This window comes from Rhineura floridana, chromosome 1 (assembly GCF_030035675.1).
Source record: "Rhineura floridana isolate rRhiFlo1 chromosome 1, rRhiFlo1.hap2, whole genome shotgun sequence".
NCBI lineage: Eukaryota > Metazoa > Chordata > Lepidosauria > Squamata > Rhineuridae > Rhineura > Rhineura floridana.
In genome coordinates, this window is record NC_084480.1 from 164746955 (window position 1) to 164774212 (window position 27258).

The window sequence follows — 27258 nt, forward strand, 5'->3', positions numbered from 1 at the left end:
TTAAACAGATATATACATTCACTAATAGGCAAAAAACCTTTGTGATTTAAGAATGTACCTATAGTCAACAGATATTTCTATCAAACTTTAAAAAGCAGGGAAATTGAGCAGCTATAGTGAATGCACCAGAGGAGCAGGAGACCTGACCTCCTCTCTGAGGTATTGTATTGCCCTACAAATTTGTCAAAATGCAAACACAATTTGAGTTGGTCTTTCACAGTCCAATCCACTTGCTGTGTAGCTTGGAAGAATTTGGTAACATGCGACCCTGAGCATATTTATGTATGCTTATTGAGTTCAGTGGGATTTACTCCTGTGCAATCATGCTTAGGATAAGTGAAACTGACCTGGGGGCAGAGCTTGGAAAAGTTACTTTTTTGAACTACAACTCCCATCAGCCCCAGCTAGCGTGGCCTCTGGATTGGGCTGATGGGAGTTGTAGTTCAAAAACGTAACTTTTCCAAGCTCTGCCTGGGGGAGTGGCAATTAGGGAAGGGGGGAGGGAACAGAGAGGGGAGGAAGGTTAGGGGGAGGGGGGAGTAGGGGGAGGGGAGGAGTTTGGGGGGACACTGGGCAGAGGAAAAGCCCCTTTCCTTTTCAAAAGAAAACCACTGTTAACAGTATCATTGTTTTTCAGGGTAACCCCCCCCCCTTTTTATTCTACAGCAGATTCATGTAGTCTCCCACTCAAATTTAAACCAAAGCTGTTCTTGGCCATATCCATACCAGATGCTTATTCCACTTTAAATAGTTATGGCTCCCCCAAAGAATCCTGGAAAGTGTGGTTTGTGAAGGGTGCTGAGAGTTGCTAGAAGAGGCCCTATACCCCTCACAGAGCTACAATCACCAGAAGAGAGACTGACTGTTAAACCACTGTGGCCACTGGAGCTCTGTCAGGAGAATAGGAGTCTCCTAACAACTCTCAACATGCTTCACATAGAGGAGGCAATGACTATTTAAAGTGGAATAAATGTCTGGCATGGGTTTGATTAGCCAGATCAATCAGCTAATAGTCTGGCTTTTAGAACACTGACTGTTGATTCTTACTGAGCATGCCTGCGCTATCATAGACTCCAATCTTAATTAAAAATCAGCCATGCTTTTTTTTAACTTTTAAACTGTGGAAGATGAAGGTCAGAGTATAGGGCATAGTCAGTAATAGGATTACAGGTACACTGTGAACATGGCTGATTTTTAATTAATTTCAAAATATTATGAGACCACTGACAGAAAAAAGTCCAGCAGGGGTCTGGATTATTTTCCTTGTGTTTTAAATTTGAACTGTGGATTCTCCCTGAGTGTTTTGTGTATTGACATGAAAACGTAGGAGTGTTGTTAAGCAAGCATTTCTGAGTTCGGAACTATAGGTTTTGTAAGATTTTGTTTTGAAATGAGCTTATGGGAAGCATCAGAGTGGCATGGGGGAGTATTTTCAATTTAACATTGCACAATGTGAAAAATCCATGCTGTTTAATGAGCTGTTAATACATTATGGAGCCTTAGCTGGATGGAACCATGCTTTGAATGTGTTAGCACAGCAGCATAACTTTTTTTTATGCATGGAAAATCTATTGGAAAAATCCCAATGTAAGGGAAGTTCCTAGTTCAGGGGTCAAAAGGAAAGAGATTCCACAGCAATCAGGAAGAGATCAAAGTACACTAGAGTTAATAAAGAATTATTTGTATCATTGATCTCTTTCTTCATTTTGGCAAAGGCTGAATGTTGTGTTCATAATTCATTTTAAAAACAAAAAGAAAATGTAATTTATAAAATTATATTCAATTATTTTATTACAATTTTATTCTGCTTTTCCACCAAGGAGTTCGGGGGACTGTACCTAGTTCCTTCCCATTGTATCCCAACAAGTCTATGAGGTAGGTTAGGCTGAGTATGACTGGCTTCATAAGGGAGTGAGGATCTGAATCAATGTCTCCCTAATACTAGTTTAATATTTTTATTCACTAGGCAGTGGCATTTCCTACTGATGGCTGGAGATGCATGTGGGTATAGCAGGTAGCCAGTGGAATGTTTGCTTTGCTGCTAGGTTTACCCTTGCTAACAAATTACACCATAAGCAAAAAAGATGCTGCTATTTACTCAATATTTTATTGCAGCTATAGGCAGCCAATTTGCAATATTGAAAGCCAGTTAACAGATCTGTGAGCCAAGCAGACATTGTTATATAATCCTTCGTAAAATTAGCTGTGACTCATGTTATATAGTAAAAGGATCAACTGATCAAAACTGAGCGTTTCTGACTGGCTTAGTCCACCCTCTTATTGTATTTTCAAAAGTGCAAGACATTATCAGAGAGGGTGTATTCTGCTGTTCCTTGCAAGTGCAGAACATGATAGTGATTCCAGAATTCAGTTTCAGAGCATGTTCTCTTTCATTTGCTTTCAAAAAGCAGACTCCTGTCCTAAGTAAACCCTTTGAAGAGCAGCTGGCATTTTCCATAGTTTAGTCTCTGTCTTCCCTCATTAATGGTGTTTTCTGGGGACTGTATTAACTTGTCCTAGTCTAGAGAGTGGAGCAAGGGCATGGTTTAGTAACATGGTATGTATCAGATGATCTGGTAATGTCTTGGCTATATAATAGCAATCCAGAGGCTTTATTATTATTATAACAGGCAGTCTTACAACATATGATGTCTGTGTGGGTGCAGCAGGGAAATCCAGAAATCTTTTACAGCAGCTTTTGACAAAGTTTCTTACAACAGCATCTCTTCTTTGCAAGACCTTTTAGTGACTAAGGTTCTTTATGTTGAGAGTTGGTAGGAATCTTAGGAAGAATGCAAACTAAGATCTTTAGCCAATGGACATATGACGACAGAGAATAATGAGACAATTTGAAATCCACTGAACACTGCAGTTGGATGGTGAATGGAAACTCAGTGCTAGAAGCTCAGTACAGGATATCAGAAGAGAGCTAGGTGCTTCAAGCATGAATTTATTCCATCTCCAGCAAATAGGGAGCAGAAGTTCTCACTGATAGTGGTGGCAGAGATTAATGTAGGTGCTGGAAAATCTCATTGCATCAGCACTTTTCTTCCATGGCCACAGTCCAGGTGAGTTCTGTGTAGATACAAATGAAAAATATTCCATGAAAAGAAGCATCCAGCTGGGTAGTTTGGGAAGAGATTCTGCCATATTTTGGACTCGTTAGTGAACACTGTAACTCAAAAATAATTTGCATTGTACAAATATGGTACTGTTATAAGAAATCCTTTGAAATTATACTTTTAAAAGTAGCAAATTTGTTTTCCTACTCAGTTGCAGGAAAGGTTGTCAGTGAAGTCGTGAATGTGTATTATACAGATATATTGTATGTTACAGGAATGGAAAGATCTGTCAGTTTCAGTTATTTCGGTTTCTAATTTTTCCAATCTTAAATTAATCTTTACATTTCTGTAGCAATTTGATTTTTTTAAAAAAAATCCTCATGAAAATTCTCCAGCATCATCTTAGTGTGAATTTCTCCTAGATTTGACTAATGTGCAAGCCATTTCTCATCATATAATGCATATTGGTGTGTTATTTTCACTCATGTATTCATCTTTATCCACCCTTACCCCTAATATATGCATTTCTATAAACATTGGTTGGCAAACTGCATTGAAAAATTTGAATAAGTGCAAATTTCAAATGATGGCTGTGTTTCAATTATCATATTGTTTCAGAAGGTGCAAATTTGATTCCGCTTGAAATGCAAACTGAATTGAAATTTTCACCCATTCTTAGGCTGTTACTGTAGAGCATGAATGGGAAAGCTGTGGCCCTCCAGATGTTTTTGGGACTTCCAACTCCCATGCCTCAACCAGCACGGTCAGTGGAAAACGATGATAGCAGCCATAGTTCGGCATCATCTGGACAAGGTCCCTTACTGTAGAGATTTCTTATAACTAAATCCCAAGATAGTTAACCAGAATAAATATGTAGGGTATAGTAGTATTCTTTATGCACATTTAGTTCTGTCTATTCCACTTATACTTCACAGAAATCTGACTGAATTGAAAAAGATTTCATAGTAAAGATTTGAATAAATTAAACACCATTAGCACAATATCTGTTTAAAATTATTTATCCCTATCTTGGTATTACCCTTGGGATCTGCATATGGCCACCCAGCCTCAATATATCTTTCTCTGGAAGCAGATGCCAAGAGTGTTTCTATATAGTAGATGTTTACTGTGGCATAGCCATACACTGCTCAATCACTTTTTACAGTACATCTGCATAACATTGTATTTTTTCAGACCATAGAATATTTTACTTTTTTTTTTAAGAACTAGTGCTGAACCCCTGCTTAATTTCACTGGCACTTTTACAGATTGCAAAGTGTGGGGGGGGACATTTAGACAATTATTGGGAGAATGGGAGAAAGTCTAGCAATTTTCAGGGGCCTGGGTTTTACTGGAAAAAGCAGCAGTGATAGAGATTTTTTTAAAGGAAACAATGATTTGCTGTTGCCTCAAGCACATCAACAGAGCTGCTAAAAGTGTCCTGGCAGCTCCCATTTTTCCTCCACAATGCTCCCCTTGGAAGGAACAGTGGTATGTGTATATATATTGAGATAGTATCATTCCAAGGGCATTCTTGGGGGAAAGACTGTACACCCCTCACTGGATCTAAACATTGGGGGTCCCTGTTTTATACATGATTAGGGGCAGGCCTGTGTTTTGGTGAACAGGTCTTTTACTGTTGATTTAAGCCTGAATATTGATCTAAGAATGAAATCCATCCACAGACATTGGATCTGCTGACACAATCCATAAGAAAGGATCTCACAGTCACATGTCCAACCCCAGAAATGAACACAGTATGCACAGTCCAGTTTGGGGTGGATTTCATCCCCTTGTGCAACAACATCTTGGTGGCAAGATCAAAGTTTATCAGAGCAAATCCGTATGCTGCTTTTTATCAAGATAATATTTAATTTGACAGCAGCTTCTATTAGCTAACTACAGTAATGCACAGTACATAAGAAAACACAGACAGTAATTGACGGGGGCATGCTTCCCTGTGTAACAGTACTGCACTATCCCAGCGTTACTGAGAAGAGAGGCCTCCACACTAGATGCTTAGTACTGAGCGGCTGTCCTTCATTCACTCATTTTTTTTCCAGAGAGTTCAGGCAACATTGCTGAACCAACCCATTGCTTAGCAGTGTTTTCTGAATTGTACTATCGACTTTTTTCAGACCTGATTTGTGGTGGTTTCTCTGTCTCTCACTGGAACTGAAATGTTAGATGAATCAATAGTGCATTACCCAGGCTCAAGCAAGAGTGGTCAAGGAAGTTCCAGTTTCCTTCACTGTCCTCCCTCTCCATCAGACTGAAACCAGATTTTGACTGAGAGGGACCCTCCAGACTGATGTTTTATTTATTTTATTCTGAAACGTGTTCCTGATACAATAATAGCGCACGGTGGATTTACTTTGCCTGGAGGAGGGGCAGTAGTGCAACAAAAGCAGGACAAAAATAAACCACAACTTTTTTTGGTATCAAATGTTACAGTGTCTTAGCAGAAAGCTACAGGACATGCACTGATTGGAAATTAAACAATGTGACTGCACCAATACCTTTGCAGGCCCCAACAGTATTGAAAGTGGCATTGCATATGACAAGCCTGATAGCATCATGAGCACAAAGCATCATGAATGCACAATAAGGAGAACACCTAGAGGGGCCCAGAAAGTTTTTTTTTTTAATTTCTGGTATAAAAATAGCAGCATCAGCCCTTCAGAGCAGCAGGAGGAAGGGGATGAGCAGATGAGGAGAAGTTAAGGGGAGGACTGAGCAGCAGCCTTCATCCCTCCCAGCCTAACCACAGGCTAACTCCCATCTACTAAACTGCCACCATCAACTTTCTACTCCCCATCTACCTTCCCTCCCTTATTTGCTCTGCCTCCAGGCATTGGCTAGCACTGGGGAGAAGGAGAAAAACTACATCTGACACTGACGGCCGTTCACATGATGACTTACTGTGAGATTGGTGCTACTTCCATCCTTCTTTAATTCACATGGTTCACATGACGTTGCAGGCAAAGAGAAACTAGGACACCGTTTTTCCCTTTGTAGTTGTTGTTATGTGCCTTCAAGTCGATTACGACTTATGGCGACCCTATGAATCAGTGACCTCCAACAGCATCTGTCATGAACCACCCTGTTCAGATCTTGTAAGCTCAGGTCTGTAGCTTCCTATATCTGCATTAAACCAATCTGGGGATAATGCAAAAAGTGAAGGAAAAACAGTCTCTGCTTCACAGCGTTACTCAATGTAGGTGCTTTGCTTCAACGTTTTTTGCTAGGCAGGTGAATCCTTGCTTTCAGATACTCCCCTTTCTCTGCCCACTAAACTCTCCATGAATTCCATTTTGTTTCCGGCAGTTTAACCAGCCACTTCCACCTCCCTCTCTGTTCTCCTACATTGGAGTTTGCTATAGACTTCCTTCGTCCACTGCTCTAGTCAGTTTCGTGCCCCACTGGCTTCAGCTGGGAGAGGCATGCAATTGACAAGAGGAAACAATGAAACTGAGAAAGAAAACCATCTCCCCCCCCTCAGTATCCTGTCAATTGCACCCTGAAGCTATCCAGCTTTAGCAGGGAGGGGCGTGCAATTGACAAGAAACAATGGAACTGACAAAAAAACCTTCCCCTTCTCCATTAGCAATAGTGATACACCGGAGGGAGTAAACATGTAGATTTGGGGGCAGGGGCATGAAACAGTGACACCAGTCCTTCCCAGAGGAATGCCTACTAGTGTGAATGGAAAACAATGGATTTCAAGGTAAGAAGCTGTGTCTTTAATACGTCTTTCAGCTCCTGTGTGAATAGGGACTGAGAGGGAAGGATAAGGTTGGGCTGCTGCCAGTGCTGATATCCTGAAGAAGAATGTGAAGATAAAGTGATGGAAAAGTGCACCTGGTGCACTGGGGTTGGGCAAGATCACACACCACGCTGAGTATATTTAATGCAAGAGAAGTCAATACATTTTTGCCATCTTTTATCCTTGACACACACCACCACAAGCACTGTAATAATATAAAACAAAAACAACAAAGCAACTCTGAGATGGCTGCCATCTTAAGCACACTTTCTAGCACTGCATAGGGATTCTGAGTAAGTATTCTCAGAACCTTGTTGTATTGCCACCATCCTAGCTTAACCGTATCATTCCCTTTGCATCTGCTGTAGAGATGGGTGTCAGGTAGAACCACAGTAATAACTGGGCTTCCACCTAACAGTGGAAGAGGAGCAATGCTTCAGCAACTTAAAGAGCTCTAGTATGGAAGCAACCCAGTTAAGACAGTTGACACACATAAGCCACCTGCCAGAGGGCATAAAGCTATTGGCATCCCAAGTATTGTATCACAATGCAATGCAATAAAAAGTATTCAATAATAAATAATAACAATAAATAAAAAGTATTTCATAAGAATTGTATTACAAGATGATCAGACTTAGAAAAGAGAACTGAAGTACTGGCCTCTGAAATGAACATATCAAAGCAACATAGTGACTGGCTTACCTTAGAAAGCGGAGCTGAAGCCTGCATTGGAGAATACACCAGGTGCTCCCAAATCACTAAAAAGGCAATACAAAGGTTTAGCACAGCACCACTTTTAAACATAAAAACTTTAAAAGTAAATATGCTTAGAATCAAGCTGCACATTTTGTTATCTTAAACTGTTTGACTCATGAATGACGTATCTGCTTCCTCTGTGTGCTTATTAATTTGTAAATCTCTTTGCAAAACAGCTTGCCCCTTCCTATGGCTTGTTAGGGGGAGCTCTGTTTTGTATTTATGTTTTTAAAGGTAAGTCACTCGGAGACCGTTTAGATAAGAAGATATTATTATTATTATTATTATTATTATTATTATTATTATTATTATTATTATACTCAGTCCAATATATAACACATATAAGCAATTTTCTCTGGCTAATTCATTAATCTGACCAAGTGGGCTCCAGTCCACTAAATCTTATCAAATTATTAGTCATTATTTTTGCAGACTAATAAAAAAGGCTAGTCATGGTACCTGGTATAGCCAAGGAGCCTTTTTCTTTCCTCTGATAGAGTCGAAGTTCCCATTGGATAACGCAGTGAGAGAGAGAGAGAGACTTTAGTTACTGTCATTTATCAATGTAAGCAGCATAACTAAGCAGTGATTTGTTGTAGAGCTTTTCCATTTGTATCCTATTGCTCCTCCAAAAAGCTGAGGGATTCATATAGGTTTTTCTCCACTTACTCCACACAACAATCCTGTGTGAGATGAGTTAGACAGAGAATTGCTGGCCTGAAGTTGCCCAGTGAGCTTCACATGATTCTAGATATAGAAATACGTACAGCTAACAATGCTGTGGCATTGTAAACAATTCTTGGCTGCCAGACCTGCAACAGGTCAGCTGGTCATATGATTTCCAGATGAATCTAGTCTTAGTTCCACAGTTGATTGAAAACAATGGGCTCATCCACATAGGAGTTTAACATGTCAATAAGATTATATAATTGGAAAGCCACCTAAATTAATCAGAGTGCCTATATAAGTTTTACTTCTGACCAGCTGAAAATCCTGAGGAACCCTTTTTCACCTGGATAGAGTTGGCTAGTTTACTCTCACCTCATGCATAAGAAAGTCACTCCCAAATGATTCTGAAGTGTCTCACAAGACTATCCAGCCCAAGCATTGCCAGGATAGTCAATGTGTTATGACATAATCATGAAACCTTGTAAATAACATGAGAAGAAAATATAGGTTGGTCAGATAGGAGTTTATTGCAGAATCAACATTTCTCATCCATGTTTTATTTTTTGCAGTTTCCACATGACGACATCAATACATTTACTCTGGATTTCCTTTATTTGCAGAAAATCCAATAAATAAAAATGGATTTAACCTATTATTGCAGTTGCACTCACTGCTTGTGTGGATACTCATTAGTACATTTTTTGTGTGTGGTGATGTTTTGGTGGATGGCCTCCTCTACTCCAGTTGCTCCTTACCTGAGCACAACGTAGCTATTTAGTTTCTGGTGGCTGAAATGCCTATTTCTACCCATTGCTGCAAACTGAAAGCACACTCAAATGTCAACAACCCAGCAAGGAGCAACTGTTCTCTAAAGATTGCCACAGGGTATATATGGGGGATTACCTTCGAGAAGGTTACTACAGGAGATATATTGGTCTTGAAAAAAAATAATGCCAGAGGGCTTGTGTAAGACTGCTGTATTATCTTTTTTAAAAAATGGAAATGGGATATTGCCCCCACCCACCCTAAAAGTGCAAGCCTCCTTTTTGCCCATTGTGAAACGTGATAACTGAGACTGCTGATATTTGCTCTTAAACTCTTGCATACAGAAAGAGGCATGAAGAATGGGGAAGGAGTGACTGGGAGAAGGGTGGGAAGAGACAAATACTCCTCAGAAATGTTTTGTCAGCTGTGCCCACACAGCAAAATAGCAATGAACATCCATGACTGGGGAAAAAAATGGAAATATGTAGAAGCTAGTGTTGCAAACACACACCACAGAAAAAATTGATTTCCAAACTAGGGGAAAGGCATTCCTTGTTTGATATAAAGTCCCCATTTGGAAGCACCCATACATCACAAGGTACATGTGCTGCACACTGTAAGAGCAGGTAGCATCAGAATGCTACTGAAGCCGCTGCTGCCATCTTAGTTGATGGCAGAGATGTGCGTGCGTAGCACACACGTGTGCCATCAGCAAAGATGGCGGCGGAGGCTTCATTCCCCTTAGGGAAACCGCAGCCGCCATCTTCATTAAGGGCAATGGTAAAGACTAGACAGGTAGGGGGGCCGTGGGGGAGCTGCACACACACACGCACCAACTGGGGGGCCAGGGCAAGGTGATGCCCAAGGGCCCCGCATGCTTGGAGCCGGCCCTGAGCATTGGGACTGGTAGGGCAGAAGGCAGTGAGGCCAACAGTAGGTGGTGCCAGAGCCAGTGACAAAGTCTACTTTGGCCTGTATCCTCCTGCTGAGTTCTTCAACACAAAACTGAGATGAAGGAGGAGGAAGTGGACAGCCAAGGCTTCCCCCTGGGGCTTTATTGTAAGTAAGAAGGCAGGCAGGTGTGGCCTGGCTGAGGACAAATTGAGGCTGATGTGGCAGAGCCCCATTCACCCTAATGGGCCACCTCCACTGCAGTCCACATGTTACACAGAATGAAGTGGGGACTGTGGTGGTAGAATGCCAGACTGTACCACTTCACACTTCAAGTGGGGAGGGTCATTATTTTTGAATGCAAGGTGTAAAAAGGTGCCTGCATGTCAAACACATTAGGAAGAAGCCTACACTAAACATCTCTCTAAGTAATGTGTTAGTTTATACCATGAGGGAGGAATTGTTTTACATGGATAATCTTTCAAAATCACAAACATGCACACACCTGCAGTCTGAAGTGGTCTAGAACACAACTTTACCACCACTTGCTGCATAACAAATATATTAGCTCAGAAAATTCAGAATATGACCTAAGTTGTATCTGGGCAAGATTTTCAAAGTAGGGGAAAGAAACAGGTTGGGGTGCCTGAGTCTTCTTACCTCTTTTGCTGAAGCGTCTGATAGCCAGAGCAATCAGACCCCCGGAGAGCATGAGGGCAACAACCGATGCTGCAATTGCACCAGTATAAAGCAGAGCTTGCTTGAAATAGAGAGCAGCGTTTTCTGAAATTAAATGGCAAACATGTACATTAGAGTTAGAGATGGAGTCAGCTAACAACCAGCTCATCTATTCCAGTGCTCTAGTATAACATAAGTCCTTCCTTACTGGGTTCAAAGGGCATTTTCATACATAAGGCCTAAAGTAGCACTTCCTAAAATTCATTCTAATGCAAATGTAAAGCCAGCATTAGCTAGAAACAACAACTACTACTACTACTACTACTAATGATGATGATAATGATGATTTATTGCCTGCCCCTTACCAGCAGATCCCAAGGCAGATTACAGTAGACTAAAATTCAGTATTAAAAGCAATTAAAAGACATTACATTCACAAGGTGGGTCCTGAAAACATACATCTCAACTGCCAAAGGCCAAGGTCAAGATGTGCATCTTTAGCATTTGCCAAAAACTGTGCAGTTGATAAAGATCCACAGGGATATTTAGTTTTTGGCCTTGGGCATACTGGCTTCAACCATGACTGCCCCTTTAAGAAGTCCCCAGTCTGCTTCTGTAGGAGCCGGGGCTGCAATCAAGGATGTAAAATCCACTGATTTCCATCCCATCCTGTGTTCATAGGAACATAAAAAAGCCTGCTGGATCAAGCCCCTCTAGTCCAGCATCCTGTTCTCACAGTGGCCAGCCAGGTGCCTATGGAAAGCCTGCAAGCAGGACCTAAACAAAAGAGTGCTCTCCCCTCCTGAGGTTTTCAGCAACTGGTATTTGGAAGCACACCACCTTCAACCGTGAAGGCAGAGTATAGCCATCATGGTTAGTAGCCATTGATAGGCTTATCTTCCATGAATTTAGGGAACATTTTGTTTAGTCTACTATGTTTGTTATGATTTTTTTCTTGTATTTTTTGTACTTAATTTTATATGCAATGTTTATACTATATGTTGATACTAAAGGTGATGTTTTCTTCAGTTATTAATTGTATCCTATTGGGTTCTTTATTTACTGTTTTTAGATATTTTAACTTATGTTGTACACTGCTTTGAGATTTATTTAAATATAAGCGATATATATATTGTCTAAATTATAAATTTGTTGTTGTTATGTGCCTCCAAGTCGACTACGACTTATGGCGACCCTATGAATCAGCGACCTCCAAGAGCATCTGTCACGAACCACCCTGCTCAGATCTTGTAAGTTCAGGTCTGTAGCTTCCTTTATGGAATCAATCCATCTCTTGTTTGGCCTTCCCCTTTTTCTACTCCCTTCTGTTTTTCCAAGCATTATTGTCTTTTCTAGTGAATCATGAATTCTCATCATGTGTCCAAAGTAGGATAACCAGTTTCATCATTTTAGCTTCTAGTGACAGTTCTGGTTTAATTTGTTCTAACACCCAATTATTTGTCTTTTTTGCAGTCCATGGTATCGGCAAAGCTCTCCTCCAGCACCACATTTCAAATGAGTTGATTTTTCTCCACTTTTTTCACTGTCCAACTTTCACATCCACACATAGAGATCGGGAATACCATGGTCTGAATGATCCTGACTTTAGTGTTCAGTGATACATCTTTGCATTTGAGGACCTTTTCTAGTTCTCTCATAGCTGCACTCCCCAGTCCTAGCCTTCCTCTGATTTCTTGACTATTGCCTCCATTTTGGTTAATGACTGTGCCGAGGTATTGATAATCCTTGACAAGTTCAATGTCCTCATTGTCAACTGTAAAGTTACATAAATCTTCTGTTGTCATTACTTTAGTCTTCTTGACGTTCAGCTGTAGTCCTGCTTTTCTGCTTTCCTCTTTAACTTTATCAGCATTTGTTTCAAATCATTACTGGTTTCTGCTAGTAGTACGGTGTCATCTGCATATCTTAAATTATTGATGTTTCTCCCTCCAATTTTCACACCTCCTTCATCTTGGTTCAATCCCACTTTCTGTATGATATGCTCTGCATATAGATTAAACAAGTAGGGTGATAAAATACACCCCTGTCTCACACCCTTTCCGATGGGGAACCAATCAGTTTCTCCATATTCTGTCCTTACAGCCTCTTGTCCAGAGTATAGGTTGCGCATCAGGACAATCAGATGCTGTGGCACCCCCATTTCTTTTAAAGCATTCCATAGTTTTTCATGATCTACACAGTCAAAGGCTTTGCTGTAATCTATAAAGCACAGGGTGATTTTCTTCTGAAATTCCTTGGTCCATGCCATTATCCAGTGCACATTTGCGATATGATCTCTGGTACCTCTTCCCTTTCTAAATCCAGCTTGGATATCTGGCATTTCTTGCTCCATATATGGTAAGGGCCTTTGTTGTAGAACCTTGAGCATTACTTTACAATCTTGTGTGGCACCTTTAAGACTAATCAATTCAGGCTGCAATCCTGTATATACTTATCAGGGAGCAATCCCCCTTGGAATTCGGTGGGGTTTACCTCTGAGTAACGTACAGTTATTGTGGCATGAACCCACATTAGAAATTGTGACTCCTCAACCAAGATAAGACACTGTGTTGTTGTTATGTGCCTTTGTCAATTACAACTTATGGCAACCCTATGAATCAGCGACCTCCAAGAGCATCTGTTATAAACCACCTGTTCAGAACTTGTAAGTTCAGGTCTGTGGCTTCCTTTATGGAATCAGTCAATCTCTTGTTTGGCCTTCCTCTTTTTCTACTCCCTTCTGTTTTTCCCAGCATTATGGCCTTTTCTAGTGAATCATGTCTTCTCATGATGTGTCGAAAGTATGATAGCCTCAGCTTCATTATTTTAGCTTCTAGTGATAGTTCTGGTTTAATTTGTCCTAACACCCAATCATTGGTCTTTTTTGCGGTCCATGGTATGCCCAAAGCTCTCCTCCAGCACCACATTTCAAATGAGTTGATTTTTCTCTTGAAATTATAAATAAATATACAAATAAATTGTTTTATCCTTTTTTAAAGCCATCCGAGTTGGTGGCCATCAATGTTTCTTGTGGGAGCAAATTCCACAGTTTAACTATGTGCTGTATGAAAACATTTTTTTTGTCTGTCCTGAATCTTCCAGCATTCAGCTTCATTGAATTCTAGTGTTATGAGAAAGGAAGAAAAACTTATCCCCAATCCACCTCCTCCATGCCATGCTGCAACCTTTTCTCATACGGGAGTCGGTCCATCTCCTTGATCATTCTGGCTGCCCTTTTCTGAACCTTTTCCTCCACTACAATATCCTTTCCCAGGTAAGGCTACCCCACCTCACCTCGTTGCAAGCTGTGCTGCTTCAATGCCACTATGCATCTTCTTTTATTGACACATGCTGTGTTTCACTATCTGTCTCACTTTTCGTTGCCATTGACCCACATGTTCATTATTACCTAAAAATGTAAATAATGCTTAAAATGATATACCACTGCATTACATGTAATGATTTAGAGTATGCAGTAGAGGGCACTCATGCCAAACATTATCTTCCCTTGCCCCTCCTTGACTCCCCATGAATATCACTGTTTGTTTGTTAGTAAAATTAATCCACTTAGCCCTGTCAGCTTTGCAAACAATAAAAAGTCATAAAGATGGGAGATCTGCTTTGCTTTATCTGGGTAGCGACTCCATGTGGAGTCGCAGTGTAGCTGAGGTGCAGTTTTCCACCAGCCCACTCCATCTCTGCCATGTGGTGTTGCAGCAGCAAACGATAACAAGCTGTTGAAATAACACCCAGAATATGAAAGGAATCACACTGAACTTTTGGTTTCGAGGATGGAGTATGCTGGGATGCCATCTGGTGACAAGTTATAGACTAAATCTTTATTAAAAAGGAAGGAATTGGAGAGCAATGCAGTAAAGATGATCATCAATGTAATATTTTACGTAGCATCCTCCCATTAAAAAAAAACGAGTCCAGTGTTGAAGAAAGCTGCAATAATTCACAGCTGCTAAATTCATTGCCGTATCAGTGTAGACAGCACAGGTGTGGGAAAAGTTTGGACACAGGGTTGTCTTCCATGGACCTTTATGACATCCCTAGCTGCAGCTACCCACTGGGACTAATGAAGAGCTCTTGGAGCTACTGAACTTAAATAGCCAGAGGGTGGGGTAGAGGCAGGTGAAGGAGAAATGGCAGAGGCTTGAGAAACAGCCAGTGGATTGGGGCTTTTAAATTGGATTCCTGCATTGAGCAGGGGGTTGGATTTGATGGCATTATAGGGCCCTTCCAACTTAACTATTCTATGATTCTACCTCTTGACTCTTCTAAAGCTTCTTCCCCTGACAGCAGGGCAGGACAGGGAGCCTTGTCCCCTTAACCTTCTGGGGAGAAGATACTGTGGGACTGGCTCATTGGGTGTAACCCTAGGAGGTTCTAAGGAGGAATCAGAAAGAGGACCACTGGACCCATCACTTCCCAAGCCCCAAAGCTTGGAGAAAAGGGCTAGTGGGGTGCCTTGGGGCTCAAAAGCTAGGGAGACCCACAAAGTGCACTGGGATGAGACTCAGCTCTGGGGGTCTACAGCAGCTGTCTTGGGAGAGGACCCCAGCACTGAGCAGGGCAAGGCAGAACTCATTGAAAAGGACTTGTTATTTTGAAACGATATGGGGATTTGGACCTGTTACCTGGGGAAGGGTGTGTGAGACTGTACTAGAGTCAAAGCCAAAATAAATCTGGGCTCTTGTTCATATTGTTGTCAGTTGTGCTGCAGACTGTGAACAAATCAGATAGGCTTCATGGGCTGGGGTGTGGGTAGTGTAGAAGAACTGAACCCCATTAATTTAATCAGGCTTTTGTCTGATTGATTTGATCAAGGGATTCTGGGTAAAGTGTTTGCATACAAGAGAAAAAGCTGAATTTTGCTTAAATGCCGCTTCTAAACTTAAATGGCGAAGTGAGAAAGGACCAGGACCCAAAATAAACTGGACATCTGGCAACCTCCTGGTATGGTTCATAGTAGGGATGTACTAGAATTCTGCCCAATTTGGATTTGGTACCAAATTTTCCATTAATTTGCTTATTCACTATCACTGAGGACTGGATTTTTATGTAGTGATTTTCCATGGCTATTTTTGGAAATGGAATTTAAAAAAAACACTGTCTAAAATATTGATATTAATATTGATACTTTTATTGATATTTCCTTCAATTTATAGATATTTCTTCTATCAATATTTCCATTCAAAATATAGATATTGTCCTTTAAAATATAGATATTAATATCAATTTTTTTTGAGGGGGGGAAATGGATCTGTAAAAGAACCGGCTAATAGACAAAGAATGAACTTGAATCAATACCAGCCTGACAAATTGCTTTCAAACTGGCACTGGCCAACAGGTCCCATCCCTAGCTCACAGTAATGGAGATTGGAGGAACATGAGTAAAAGCTTGCAATACGTATATACAATGGTTCAATGAAGATGAGTTTACATGCTATTATCTGAGAAAAGGGAAACCATTTAGTTTTGAGATGGCTCATGTCTGGAACACTTTGTATAGGCACCAGTGTACATCTGCACATAAACTAAAGTGTGGTTTTGAAGTCAGGATATTTAGAGGACACAGCAGGGGACATACTCCCAGGCATTTTAATAATTTTAATTTTAATTTTTAACAATATTTTAACATCTCAATTTATTTTTAGCATTTTAGTATGCTAGTATATTTGTATTTTAGTGTGTTTAAATTGTTCTATAAGTGGTTTTAATTGTATTTTGATGTCTTGCTTGTTGTGAACCGCCCAGAGAGCTTCGGCTATGGGGCGGTATAGAAATTTAATAAATAAATAAATAAATAAAAAGGAGAGAGAAGTAGGATCTCATGCTGACCACAAGAATAAAGAACACACACACACATAGATAATCTCAGGGGGAGGTCCAGGTAACATGTGACTTTGTGTTGGACCAATAAAATAGCTAGAAGTTTATCTCATTGGTTACTCTTGACAAAGACAATTAGAAAGGACATTTAATTAGGCGCAGGAAAAACTATTATTTATTTATTTATTTATTTATTGTATTTGTATACCACCCCAAAGCTGAAACTATCAGGGTCTTTTTGGAATCTGAGAGGTCCTATGTCTTCATATGGAGTTCTGTCATTCTAAAATGCTCTCGATTGTGTATGTATACTGATCTTGTGCTGTTAACCTTTAAGCCTTCTAATTTGTATTTGGAGCTATTCTTTATTATAATAAACTCTTTAATCTATTTCTGGTGTCTGATAGTTCTGTCCAACTGGCTAAGCCCACCCTCACGAACCTAGACTGTAACAGCTGAAGGACTATCTTCAGTCAGATTTTATAATTAAATTGGGATCACACCTTTAGACTATTAAAAATAATTCCTTCAGTACACAGTTGAATTATGTTATGTCTCAGAACACCATTCTTCCTATATTGCCAACACTCTGGTCACCCAGCAAGCCAGCTGGATTTGGATTTATAGACCAAGGGTGCTGCAGTTTCAATCTGGATAGCGTCAGCAGACCCTAGAAGCCAATTGCAATACACCAGGCTTTATAAAACCCTTCCATCCAAGACAGCTCCTTAATTGTCAGTGCAAATTGTCTTTCTAATAGGAGGATTCCACATGGCAGCAGTACCACCAACTAAAATGATTCCGCAAATGTACAGCAAACCAAGCTGTGGACACCACCAATTGGTTAGCATCCATGATGTCAACAGAATATTTCCCCCAGCCAATGCCAGAACAGTTTTGCACCTTTTTTTGAAGCTATGTATTTCTTTTCTTAAAAAAAGAGTGCTTCCATACTCAGGGGCAGAGCTTGGAAAAGTTACTTTTTTGAACTACAACTCCCATCAGCCCAATCCAGTGGCCATGCTGGCTGGGGCTGATGGGAATTGTATTTCAAAAAAGTAACTTTTCCAAGCTCTGCGGTACACATGAAAATCACAATATTTCCAATCGCATGGAAAGTCAATTATCATTCCACAGGTAGCTTACAACAGAAAAAGAATAATTGGATAGTGCTAGAACCCTCCCATCTGGAAGCCCTCTTGAAAAAGGGCTGTGAGTACCTTGGCAACCTGGCATATCAGCAGACCAGTGGCCATCAGCTTGGCACTGAATCCTCCTTGTTCCATTAAGGTTGTAGCCCTCAGCACAGTGGAAGTGACATGTTGACCCATAACTGAAGGAGTCCCAGAGACTGGAACAATTCATCTTCACATCCTCCAGAACCCTCAGGGGAGGACACTTTCTAGCTGTTGAGGAGTATAAAACATCAAATCCAAACTTGCTTTCCACATTGGATTAAAAGAAGGCTATACTATTTCTAAATACAGCATTGTCAGAACTGCATAAACGGCTTAATAAAACCTAAGTGACTGAATCAGCTCTCTTTATGTGATGTGTCCATTATGTGATTAAATATGTGGTAGGTGGAGCTCACTGTTCATCTGAGAAACAACATAATATTTGACTGCTGTCCAGGGCAACCAAGCTGAATACCATGAAATTGTGCAGTGTCATAAGGAGACTACAAGGGCGAGCCTGATGGCATTACGAAATAAATATGCAAGGAGCTAAGTGGGTAGGCCTATACAAAGTGCTTTTGTATCATTTCTTCCAAAGTTAACTAAGTTACAGATCTGTACCTCTGAAGCCCCTTTGATAGTGACAAGCCACACACCCTTGGAAATAAGCTCTAATCCAATTTTGGGAAGCAGTGCTATGGCAAGGACTAGCATCAGCACCCATTCTGCTTGCCCAAACCTATGCTGGAACCAAGGCTAGCTGGAAGTCCTACCTTCACAGATGGGCATGTCTCCAGTCCAGTTCCCCTGATCTGTGCACTCAAGCTTCTCTGATCCAACCAGCTCAAAACCAGAGTTGCAGGAGAACATGCAGCTGGACTGATATGCAAAGTGTCCATATGGATGAGAGCAGCTTCCCTTGCCGTAGTCTGGAGTCTGCAGGGCCGGGCATTGGACAGCTGGAATAGAAAAGTACAGATCTTTTTTAATTTACACAAATCCTGGATGGGTCCCATACACTGTAAAGGATACATATTCAATTTAGGAAGTGTGTTTTCTCTGGCTAGTGACCCTGTTGCATACATCTTAGATTTCAAAAGTCAACTATTTATTTATTTATTTATCTGTTATGATTTATTATTTAATTTGTATCCCGCCTTTCCTCTCAGCAGGAGCCCAGGGCAGCAAACAAAGCGCTAAAAACACTTTAAAACATCATAAAAACAGATCTTAAAATACATTAAAACAAAACAGTGTCAAAAACATTTTGAAAAAACAACTTTTTAAAAAAAGGGTTAAAAGCATTATTAAAAAACTTATTAAGCAATTCCAAAATAGAACCAGACTGGGATAAGGTCTCAACTTAAAAGGCTTGTTGAAAGAGGAAAGTCTTCAAAAGGCGCCGAAAAGATAGCAGAGATGGCACCTGCCTAATATTTAAGGCAAGGGATTTCCACAGGGTAGGTGCCACCACACTAAAGGTCCATTTTCTATATTGTGCAGAATGAACCTCCTGATGAGATGGTATCTGCAGGAGGCCCTCACCTGCAGAGCGCAGTGATCGACTGGGTACATAAGGGGTAAGACGGCCTTTTAGGTATCCTGGTCCCCACCTGTATAGGGCTTTGTACACCAAAACTAGAACCTTGAACTTGGCCTGGTAGCAAATGAGCAGCCATATAATAATAATAATAATAATTTAATTTATAAGCCGCCTATCTGGCCGATGGCCACTCTAGGCGACGTACAATTTAGTTGCAATAAATGCATCATAATAAAATACACATAAAATACATATAACAGTAAAACTATGAATAAAGAACAATAGCAGTTCAGAGTAATAGGTGATTAGTCCTAAAAAATTAACCCTCCCCGGAAGTCCCAAAGGCCTGTCTGAAGAGCCAGGTCTTCAAGGCTTTGCGGAATACATTCAGGGAAGCGGCATGCCGAAGATCATACGGGAGGGACTTCCAGAGAGTGGGGGCCGCCACTGAAAATGCCCTCTCCCTAGTCCCCACCAACCTAGCTGTTTTAGTTGGTGGGACTGAGAGAAGGCCCTGAGTGGCTGATCTTGTCGGGCGGCATAATTGGTGGCGCTGGAGGCGCTCCATCAGGTAAACTGGGCCGAAACCGTGTAGGGATTTAAAGGTTAATACCAACACCTTGAATTGAGCCCGGAAAATAACTGGAAGCCAGTGTAGATCGAATAACACTGGGGTGATATGTTCCCGGCGGCGACAATTTGTGAGTAGTCGAGCCGCAGCATTTTGTATCAGTTGTAATTTCCGGAGCGTTTTCAAGGGTAACCCCACGTAGAGTGACTTTATATTCCAATCTTCCCTTAATGTAGAATGTTTCTGAAAGAGCCTTTTACAGGGTTAGTTTCCTTTCAAGGAGAGAGCATGGGAGACCTGTGATATTTCTGTAGTATCTTTTAATTTACAAATATACATACATAATTTACAAATATGCATATTGAACCGGGGGGTGGGGAGCCGACTAATACCCAGACAGTGCCAGCTAGTCTTCAATGCAGCATCAGGTCCCCTAAAAAGCAAACCTTGGAAGCCCACAAGACTTTCTTTCCAGCCAGCTGCACAACTCAATCCATAGTCTTTCTCCCAGACTTTCCACTCTTTTCTCTTCTTCTTCTAAATGGAAGCTTTACTTGCAGGGGAAGAAACTTTTTGAGAACTTGGGAGGATTATTTTGACACAGCACCAGTACCCTTGAGACTGCCAATGCCCCAAGCTCTATGAACCACTCACTATAACCATTCCCTACTATCTTCAGGTGAGGTTTAGTTTTTGTCTGTGAGGGTATGCCAAGAAAACATCCATCATATACTCCATTTAAATATTATTTCTACGATTTAAACTTTTTTAAAAACTATTTACTTAAAATATTAACTCAATACAAAAAATGATTCCCGATACTTTATTTAAAAAGTAACATAAAAGGGAAAAAAGAGAAGACCTTCAGGACTGCCCACAGCAAAGTGTTGGGCCAATCACTGTCTCTGCCTGAGCCTTCAACAAAGTGTTTCCATTTGCCAGACCTGGAAGACAAATGGGTTGATCTACCAATCAGTTGTGAAATCTGCTTGAAGCTGAATAAAAAAACCCACACTCAAGCTGATCCAACCAGAGTTTTAAAGTAAAAAGGGGTGGAGTTTGACTAGCATCATGTGCCCCCATTTTCAGAAAAGAGAGGCAGGGATGCATTGGAACCGGCACAAAAGTAAGTGTGTCTCTACCCTAAGTCTCTATTGAGCTTTCACCTTCCTTCCTGACAGCCAGGGCATCTCATCTTCCTTCACTTCATCTTCCATAATGTCATGCTGTGAAATGACTCATTTTTCCTTCTGCCCCTGTGAACATGCAAGAGGTGTCGATGGACAGCCTGCCCTGCCCCCACCTGCTGGAGCATCTGCACCAATCTTTGGGTGTGCTCAGAAATCCTGACAATTATGCAGAAAAGTCTCTCCTTGAGCTGTCTGAACTAAATATGAGTGTGGGTGCAATAGCTGTTGGACTGTGCCCCTCCGATCCCAGAGATTGGAGCTGTCATTTCTCAAGCACACTTTGTCATCTCGTTTCATTCCAGGGCGCTTTCACCCCATTCTTCAGGGATTATCCCTAAACTCCCATCCCAGTGAGAGATTCTAAGGTAATGTCTCTAAATTACTACAACCGCTACATCATCTGTCTTATGCCCTCAGTAGCAGCCTGCAGGGCTGCATAGGTGGGGCTGAGCTCTTGGCTTCCCAACATAGCATGTTGCTGCCAGTTACCAAGAGGGAGGGGAAGGGGCAAAGCAGCGGGGAGCTCAGCATGGTGCAGTGCAGTGGTGGAGCCAATCTGACACTTCCAAAACTGTGTCTGCACTGTGCAAAGCTTCCTGCTGCCTTCTCCTTCCCATAACCAGCAGCAATGCACACCGTTGGGAAGCTGGAACAGCAATGCAGCCCCACCTGCGTGCCCCATCAGCCACTACTGACGGCCCTATGGATCTTTGCTTGCCTCTGCTAGAACCAGAGACCCCCAACTATAGCCTTGTCTTCAGGTGGGTGAAGGCCAGACACTGCTACAGACAGAGATGGTTGAGAATTTTTACTCAGTTCGCATTTCATGCTGAATCTATCAAATTCTTTCTGGAACAATATGAGAACTGAAACAGCCATCCTTCAAAATTCGCACATGTCCGAAATTTGCATTGCAGTTCTTCAGCCAAAGAATGTTTATAAAGATGTGTACATTCATCAAGACTGCATACAAATATGTGTGTTAGGGGAAATTCACACTAAAATACTGAAGAATTTTCATGACAACTTTTTTTAAAAAAAACCCCAAACCCTGCAAATTGCTGCAAAAATGTGGAGAACTGAATTTCAGACTGGAAAATTGAGAAACTGAGGGAGCTGAAATTGACTGATTTTTCCATCCCTAACTACCGATGTTCATAAAATGAGGACACTGAATGCCTCACACCTTCCACAACTTCACAGTAACCAGTAGTGTACATATGACCAATATCAGTACTCTGAAAATGTTTAGATGAACAAAATTGTTTTAAGCAAATGCTGAAAACATAAGCATAGCAAACAGCATACCAAGCTCTGGGTATCACTAATCAGCTAGCATGCATGACCTCAGCAGAATATTTCTGCCCTCTCCAACCCCAGAACAATTTTCTAACAGATAAGTATATATATATATATATATTCACTAACAGGAAAAAAAACTTATGGTTTAAGAATGTACCTATATCTGCAGATATTTTGATCAAACTTTAAAAAGCAGGGAACTTTAAAAAGCAGTACCACAAATTATGCAGTCGAGTTACCCGCATTTGGGGAAATTGCAGGGGTCAGCACACCCGAAGTGCAATGGATGAAACTCACACTGGGAAAAACTCATTTGTGATCAACGTATCTCCCCTGCCAGGTAAGTAAATGCAGCAGGGGAGCAGAAGACCTGACCTCCTCTCTGAGATGTTGTACTGCCCTACAAATTTGTAAAAATGCAAACACAATTTGGGTTGGTCTTTCACAGTCCAATCTACTTCCTGAATAGCTTGGAAGAATTTGGTAACCTGTGCCTCTGAGCATATGGTGAGTGGAACTGCCATGCATCATTGACTCTTTTTACAGTCCTCATCCAGTCATACCTCTTCCATGTTTTTAAATGGGTGGTGTTTTGATGTGGACAGTGACATATGAGGAAAGTGAGTATGTCACAGCTCACATATTCATTCTTTGTGGTGGGCTCCATCTCATGACACTGTTAGTTTTTAATCAATCGTAACATTGGTGCCAGAATGAAAGAAGGAAAGATATTGCTTTATAATATTTAAATATGTCACACTTTTCCAGTCACTGCTATTAAGGACAAAATACAGTGAACATAAGAACGTAAGAAGAGCCTGCTGGATCAGGCCAGTGGCCCATCAGTCCAGCATCCTGTTCTCACAGTGGCCAACCAGGTGCCTGGGGGAAGCCCGCAAGCAGGACCCGAGTGCAAGAACACTCTCCCCTCCTGAGGCTTCCGGCAACTGGTTTTCAGAAGCATGCTGCCTCTGACTAGGGTGGCAGAGCACAGCCATCATGGCTAGTAGCCATTGATAGCCCTGTCCTCCATGAATTTGTCTAATCTTCTTTTAAAGCCATCCAAGCTGGTGGCCATTACTGCATCTTGTGGGAGCAAATTCCATAGTTTAACTATGCGCTGAGTAAAGAAGTACTTCCTTTTGTCTGTCCTGAATCTTCCAACATTCAGCTTCTTTGAATGTCCGCGAGTTCTAGTATTATGAGAGAGGGAGAAAAACTTTTCTCTATCCACTTTCTCAATGCCATGCATAATTTTATACACTTCTATCATGTCTCCTCTGGCCCGTCTTTTCTCTAAACTAAAAAGCCCCAAATGCTGCAACCTTTCCTCGTAAGGGAGTCGCTCCATCCCCTTGATCATTCTGGTTGCCCTCTTCTGAACCTTTTCCAACTCTAGAATATCCTTTTTGAGATGAGGCGACCAGAACTGTACACAGTATTCCAAATGCGGCCGCACCATAGGTTTATACAACGGCATTATGATATCGGCTGTTTTATTTTCAATACCTTTCCGAATTATCCCTAGCATGGAATTTGCCTTTTTCACAGCTGCCGCACACTGGGTCGACATTTTCATCATGCTGTCCACTACAACCCCGAGGTCTCTCTCCTGGTCGGTCACCGCCAGTTCAGACCCCATGAGCGTATATGTGAAATTAAGATTGTTTGCTCCAATATGCATAATTTTACACTTGTTTATATTGAATTGCATTTGCCATTTTTCCGCCCATTCCCTCAGTTTGGAGAGGTCTTTTTGGAGCTCTTCGCAATCCCTTTTTGTTTTAACAACCCTGAACAATTTAGTGTCGTCAGCAAACTTGGCCACTTCACTGCTCACTCCTAATTCTAGGTCATTAATGAACAAGTTGAAAAGTACAGGTCCCAACACCGATCCTTGAGGGACTCCACTTTCTACAGCCCTCCATTGAGAGAACTGTACGTTTATTCCTACTCTCTGCTTTCTGCTTCTTAACCAATTCCTTATCCACAAGAGGACCTCTCCTCTTATTCCATGACTGCTAAGCTTCCTCAGAAGTCTTTGGTAGGTACCTTGTCAAACGCTTTTTGAAAGTCTAAGTACACTATGTCCACTGGATCACCTCTATCTATATGCTTGTTGACACTCTCAAAGAATTCTAATAGGTTACTGAGAGAGGACTTTCCCTTGCAGAAGCCACGCTGGCTCTGCTTCAGCAAGGCTTGTTCTTCTATGTGCTTAGTTAATCTAGCTTTAATAATACTTTCTACCAGTTTTCCAGGGACAGAAGTTAAGCTAAGTGGCCTGTAATTTCCGGGATCCCCTCTGGATCCCTTTTTGAATATCGGCGTTACACTTTCCAGTCCTCAGGCACGGAGGAGGACCCGAGGGACAAGTTACATATTTTAGTTAGCAGATCAGCAATTTCACATTTGAGTTCTTTAAGAACTCTTGGGTGGATGCCATCCGGGCTCAGTGATTTGTCAGTTTTTATATTGTCCATTAAGCCTAGAACTTCCTCTTTCGTTACCACTATTTGTCTCAGTTCCTCAGAATCCCTTCCTGCAAATGTTAGTTCAGGTTCAGGGATCTGCCCTATATCTTCCACTGTGGACAGATGCAAAGAATTCATTCAAATAGTGTGGAAAGTCAGTTGGAATTCCACTTGTAACATACAACAGAAGAATAACTGGGTAGTGCTAGGAGCCTGCCATCTGGAATAGGGATGGAATCCTCTTTTTTTACATTCCATTTTTCAGTGTGGCCCCCTGATGGTTGTTAATGATCCAGTTCCTTTTCCCTCCAATTTCTTTTCATTTTTCCGATCTATCTATCTGTCTGTCTGTCTGTCTGTCTGTCTGTCTATCTACCTGCTTTGCAGAGAATTATCAATATTATAATTGCTGTTTCACGAGTCTCCATTGATATCAATCTTTATTCTGAACTCTGTAATTATTTCCTGTTTACATTCCTTTTCAAGTACATTGCAGAGCAGATTAAGGGAGATAATCAAGCCAGTGTCTTCCCCCTGCATCTTACCATCAGCACATCATTCCCCCCTGCTGCTTTCTGTCTGTCAGTTACAATCAACACTTCATTGACATTAGTGAAAGGGAATACACATTTGAAGAGTTCACATAGAAAGTAGATTGATAGAAGTACCACTCACACTATTGAAGATTTCAAATGCAACGTTTAAAAAAACTAATCCCCAAAAAAGAATGAATCAGAAACCAGGGTTGGTGCTTCAAAATTCTCTCCGCAAAGATAGATAATATCAGAAATAATAATTAATCCGATGGCAAATCTGATTATTGCAGAAACTGAGCCCATTGCTAATTTGAAAGCAACCTAAGGCAAAGGATGAATGTATAAACCGGTTACAATTATCTGATGCTTTATTTTGAAAAAATGTTCAAGGTGCACTGCTTATCTAAATCAAAAGGCAAGACTGACAGCCTGATCCTGTATTCAACTTAATAGAACATATGTTTTTCACACAAATTGCAAAGCTGGATGGAAGGTCACCACATGGATCAAGAACGTGCGGGCATATCTCTTTAAAATATAGTATTATGTCGCCCAGAGAAGCCTCTTAAAAAGAGGCCATGAGTACCTTGGCAAACAGGTATCTCAGCAGACCAGTGGCCATTGGCTTGGCATTGAATCCTCCTTGTTCCGTTGAGGTTGTAGCCCTCAGCACAGTGGAAGTGACATGTTGACCCATAACTGAAGGAGTCCCAGAGACTGGAACAATTCATCTTCACATCCTCCAGAACCCTCAGGGGAGGACACTTTCTAGCTGTTGAGGAGTATAAAACATCAAATCCAAACTTGCTTTCCACATTGGATTAAAAGAAGGCTATACTATTTCTAAATACAGCATTGTCAGAACTACATAAATGGCTTAATAAAATCAGCTCCCTTTATGTGATGTGTCCATTATGTGATTAAATCTGTGGTAGGTGGAGCTCACTGTTCATCTGAGAAACAACATAATATTTGACTGCTGTCCAGGGCAACCAAGCTGTATACCATGAAATTATGCAGTGTCATAAGGAGACTACAAGGGCGAGCCTGATGGCATTACGAAATAAATATGCAAGGAGCTAAGTGGGTAGGCCTATACAAAGTGCTTTTGTATCATTTCTTCCAAAGTTAACTAAGTTACAGATCTGTACCTCTGAAGCCCCTTTGATAGTGACAAGCCACACACCCTTGGAAATAAGCTCTAATCCAATTTTGGGAAGCAGTGCTATGGCAAGGACTAGCGTCAGCACCCATTCTGCTTGCCCAAACCTATGCTGGAACCAAGGCTAGCTGGAAGTCCTACCTTCACAGATGGGCATGTCTCCAGTCCAGTTCCCCTGATCTGTGCACTCAAGCTTCTCTGATCCAACCAGCTCAAAACCAGAGTTGCAGGAGAACATGCAGCTGGACTGATATGCAAAGTGTCCATATGGATGAGAGCAGCTTCCCTTGCCGTTGTCTGGAGTCTGCAGGGCCGGGCATTGGACAGCTGGAATAGAAAAGTACAGATCTTTTTTAATTTACACAAATCCTGGATGGGTCCCATACACTGTAAAGGATACATATTCAATTTAGGAAGTGTGTTTTCTCTGGCTAGTGACCCTGTTGCATACATCTTAGATTCCAAAAGGGAACTACACAACTTTGTTTGTCACCGTCCACAAAATGTAATTCTGTAATGCAAATATGGGCGTGGTACCAATTTTCTTATTAAATCATGCAGACTGAACTTTGATGGTGGGCGACTTCCAGCCTCAGCAGAGTGGTTTTTTTCAAAAAGATATATAAATAACATGCTTTCTTTTACTAGAGTCACTCCAAATATGGGTTGTATTGTATGAAAGGTACTAACTTTAGGACTGAGGCCAGAGTGCAGATAGCTGCCAGTTAATTGCTTTTGTTCTCTCATGCTCATATGGTGAGCCAGCATTTCCTGGAAGTCTGCTACAACATTTATGGTCACCAAGCACATTTTGAAGCTTAGTGACAACTAAGGAAGTAATTGCTAAACAAATCTGTGAGCTCCAGTTTGCACGGAT

At 41.2% G+C, this 27258-nt stretch overlaps 1 protein-coding gene and 1 pseudogene across 3 annotated transcripts in view; both read right to left on the bottom strand.

Moving 5' to 3' along the window:
- Nucleotides 1-1830: 1830 nt before the first annotated feature.
- The window catches only part of LOC133364116 (P-selectin-like), a 69425-nt gene continuing 43997 nt past the window's right edge, over nucleotides 1831-27258 (bottom strand). For all 3 annotated transcript variants that reach the window (XM_061584248.1, XM_061584240.1, XM_061584232.1), the window contains 8 exons: nucleotides 26523-26708; nucleotides 25806-25991; nucleotides 18377-18562; nucleotides 17646-17831; nucleotides 10570-10692; nucleotides 8044-8074; nucleotides 7531-7586; nucleotides 1831-3075 (listed from right to left, as the gene is read on the bottom strand). In XM_061584248.1, coding sequence (XP_061440232.1) covers nucleotides 7532-7586; nucleotides 8044-8074; nucleotides 10570-10692; nucleotides 17646-17831; nucleotides 18377-18562; nucleotides 25806-25991; nucleotides 26523-26708 — 953 coding nt within the window. In that variant the 3' untranslated portion in view covers nucleotides 1831-3075; nucleotide 7531. The remainder of the gene's footprint in view (nucleotides 3076-7530; nucleotides 7587-8043; nucleotides 8075-10569; nucleotides 10693-17645; nucleotides 17832-18376; nucleotides 18563-25805; nucleotides 25992-26522; nucleotides 26709-27258) is intronic.
- LOC133375946 (U1 spliceosomal RNA) lies at nucleotides 22406-22557 on the bottom strand (annotated as a pseudogene).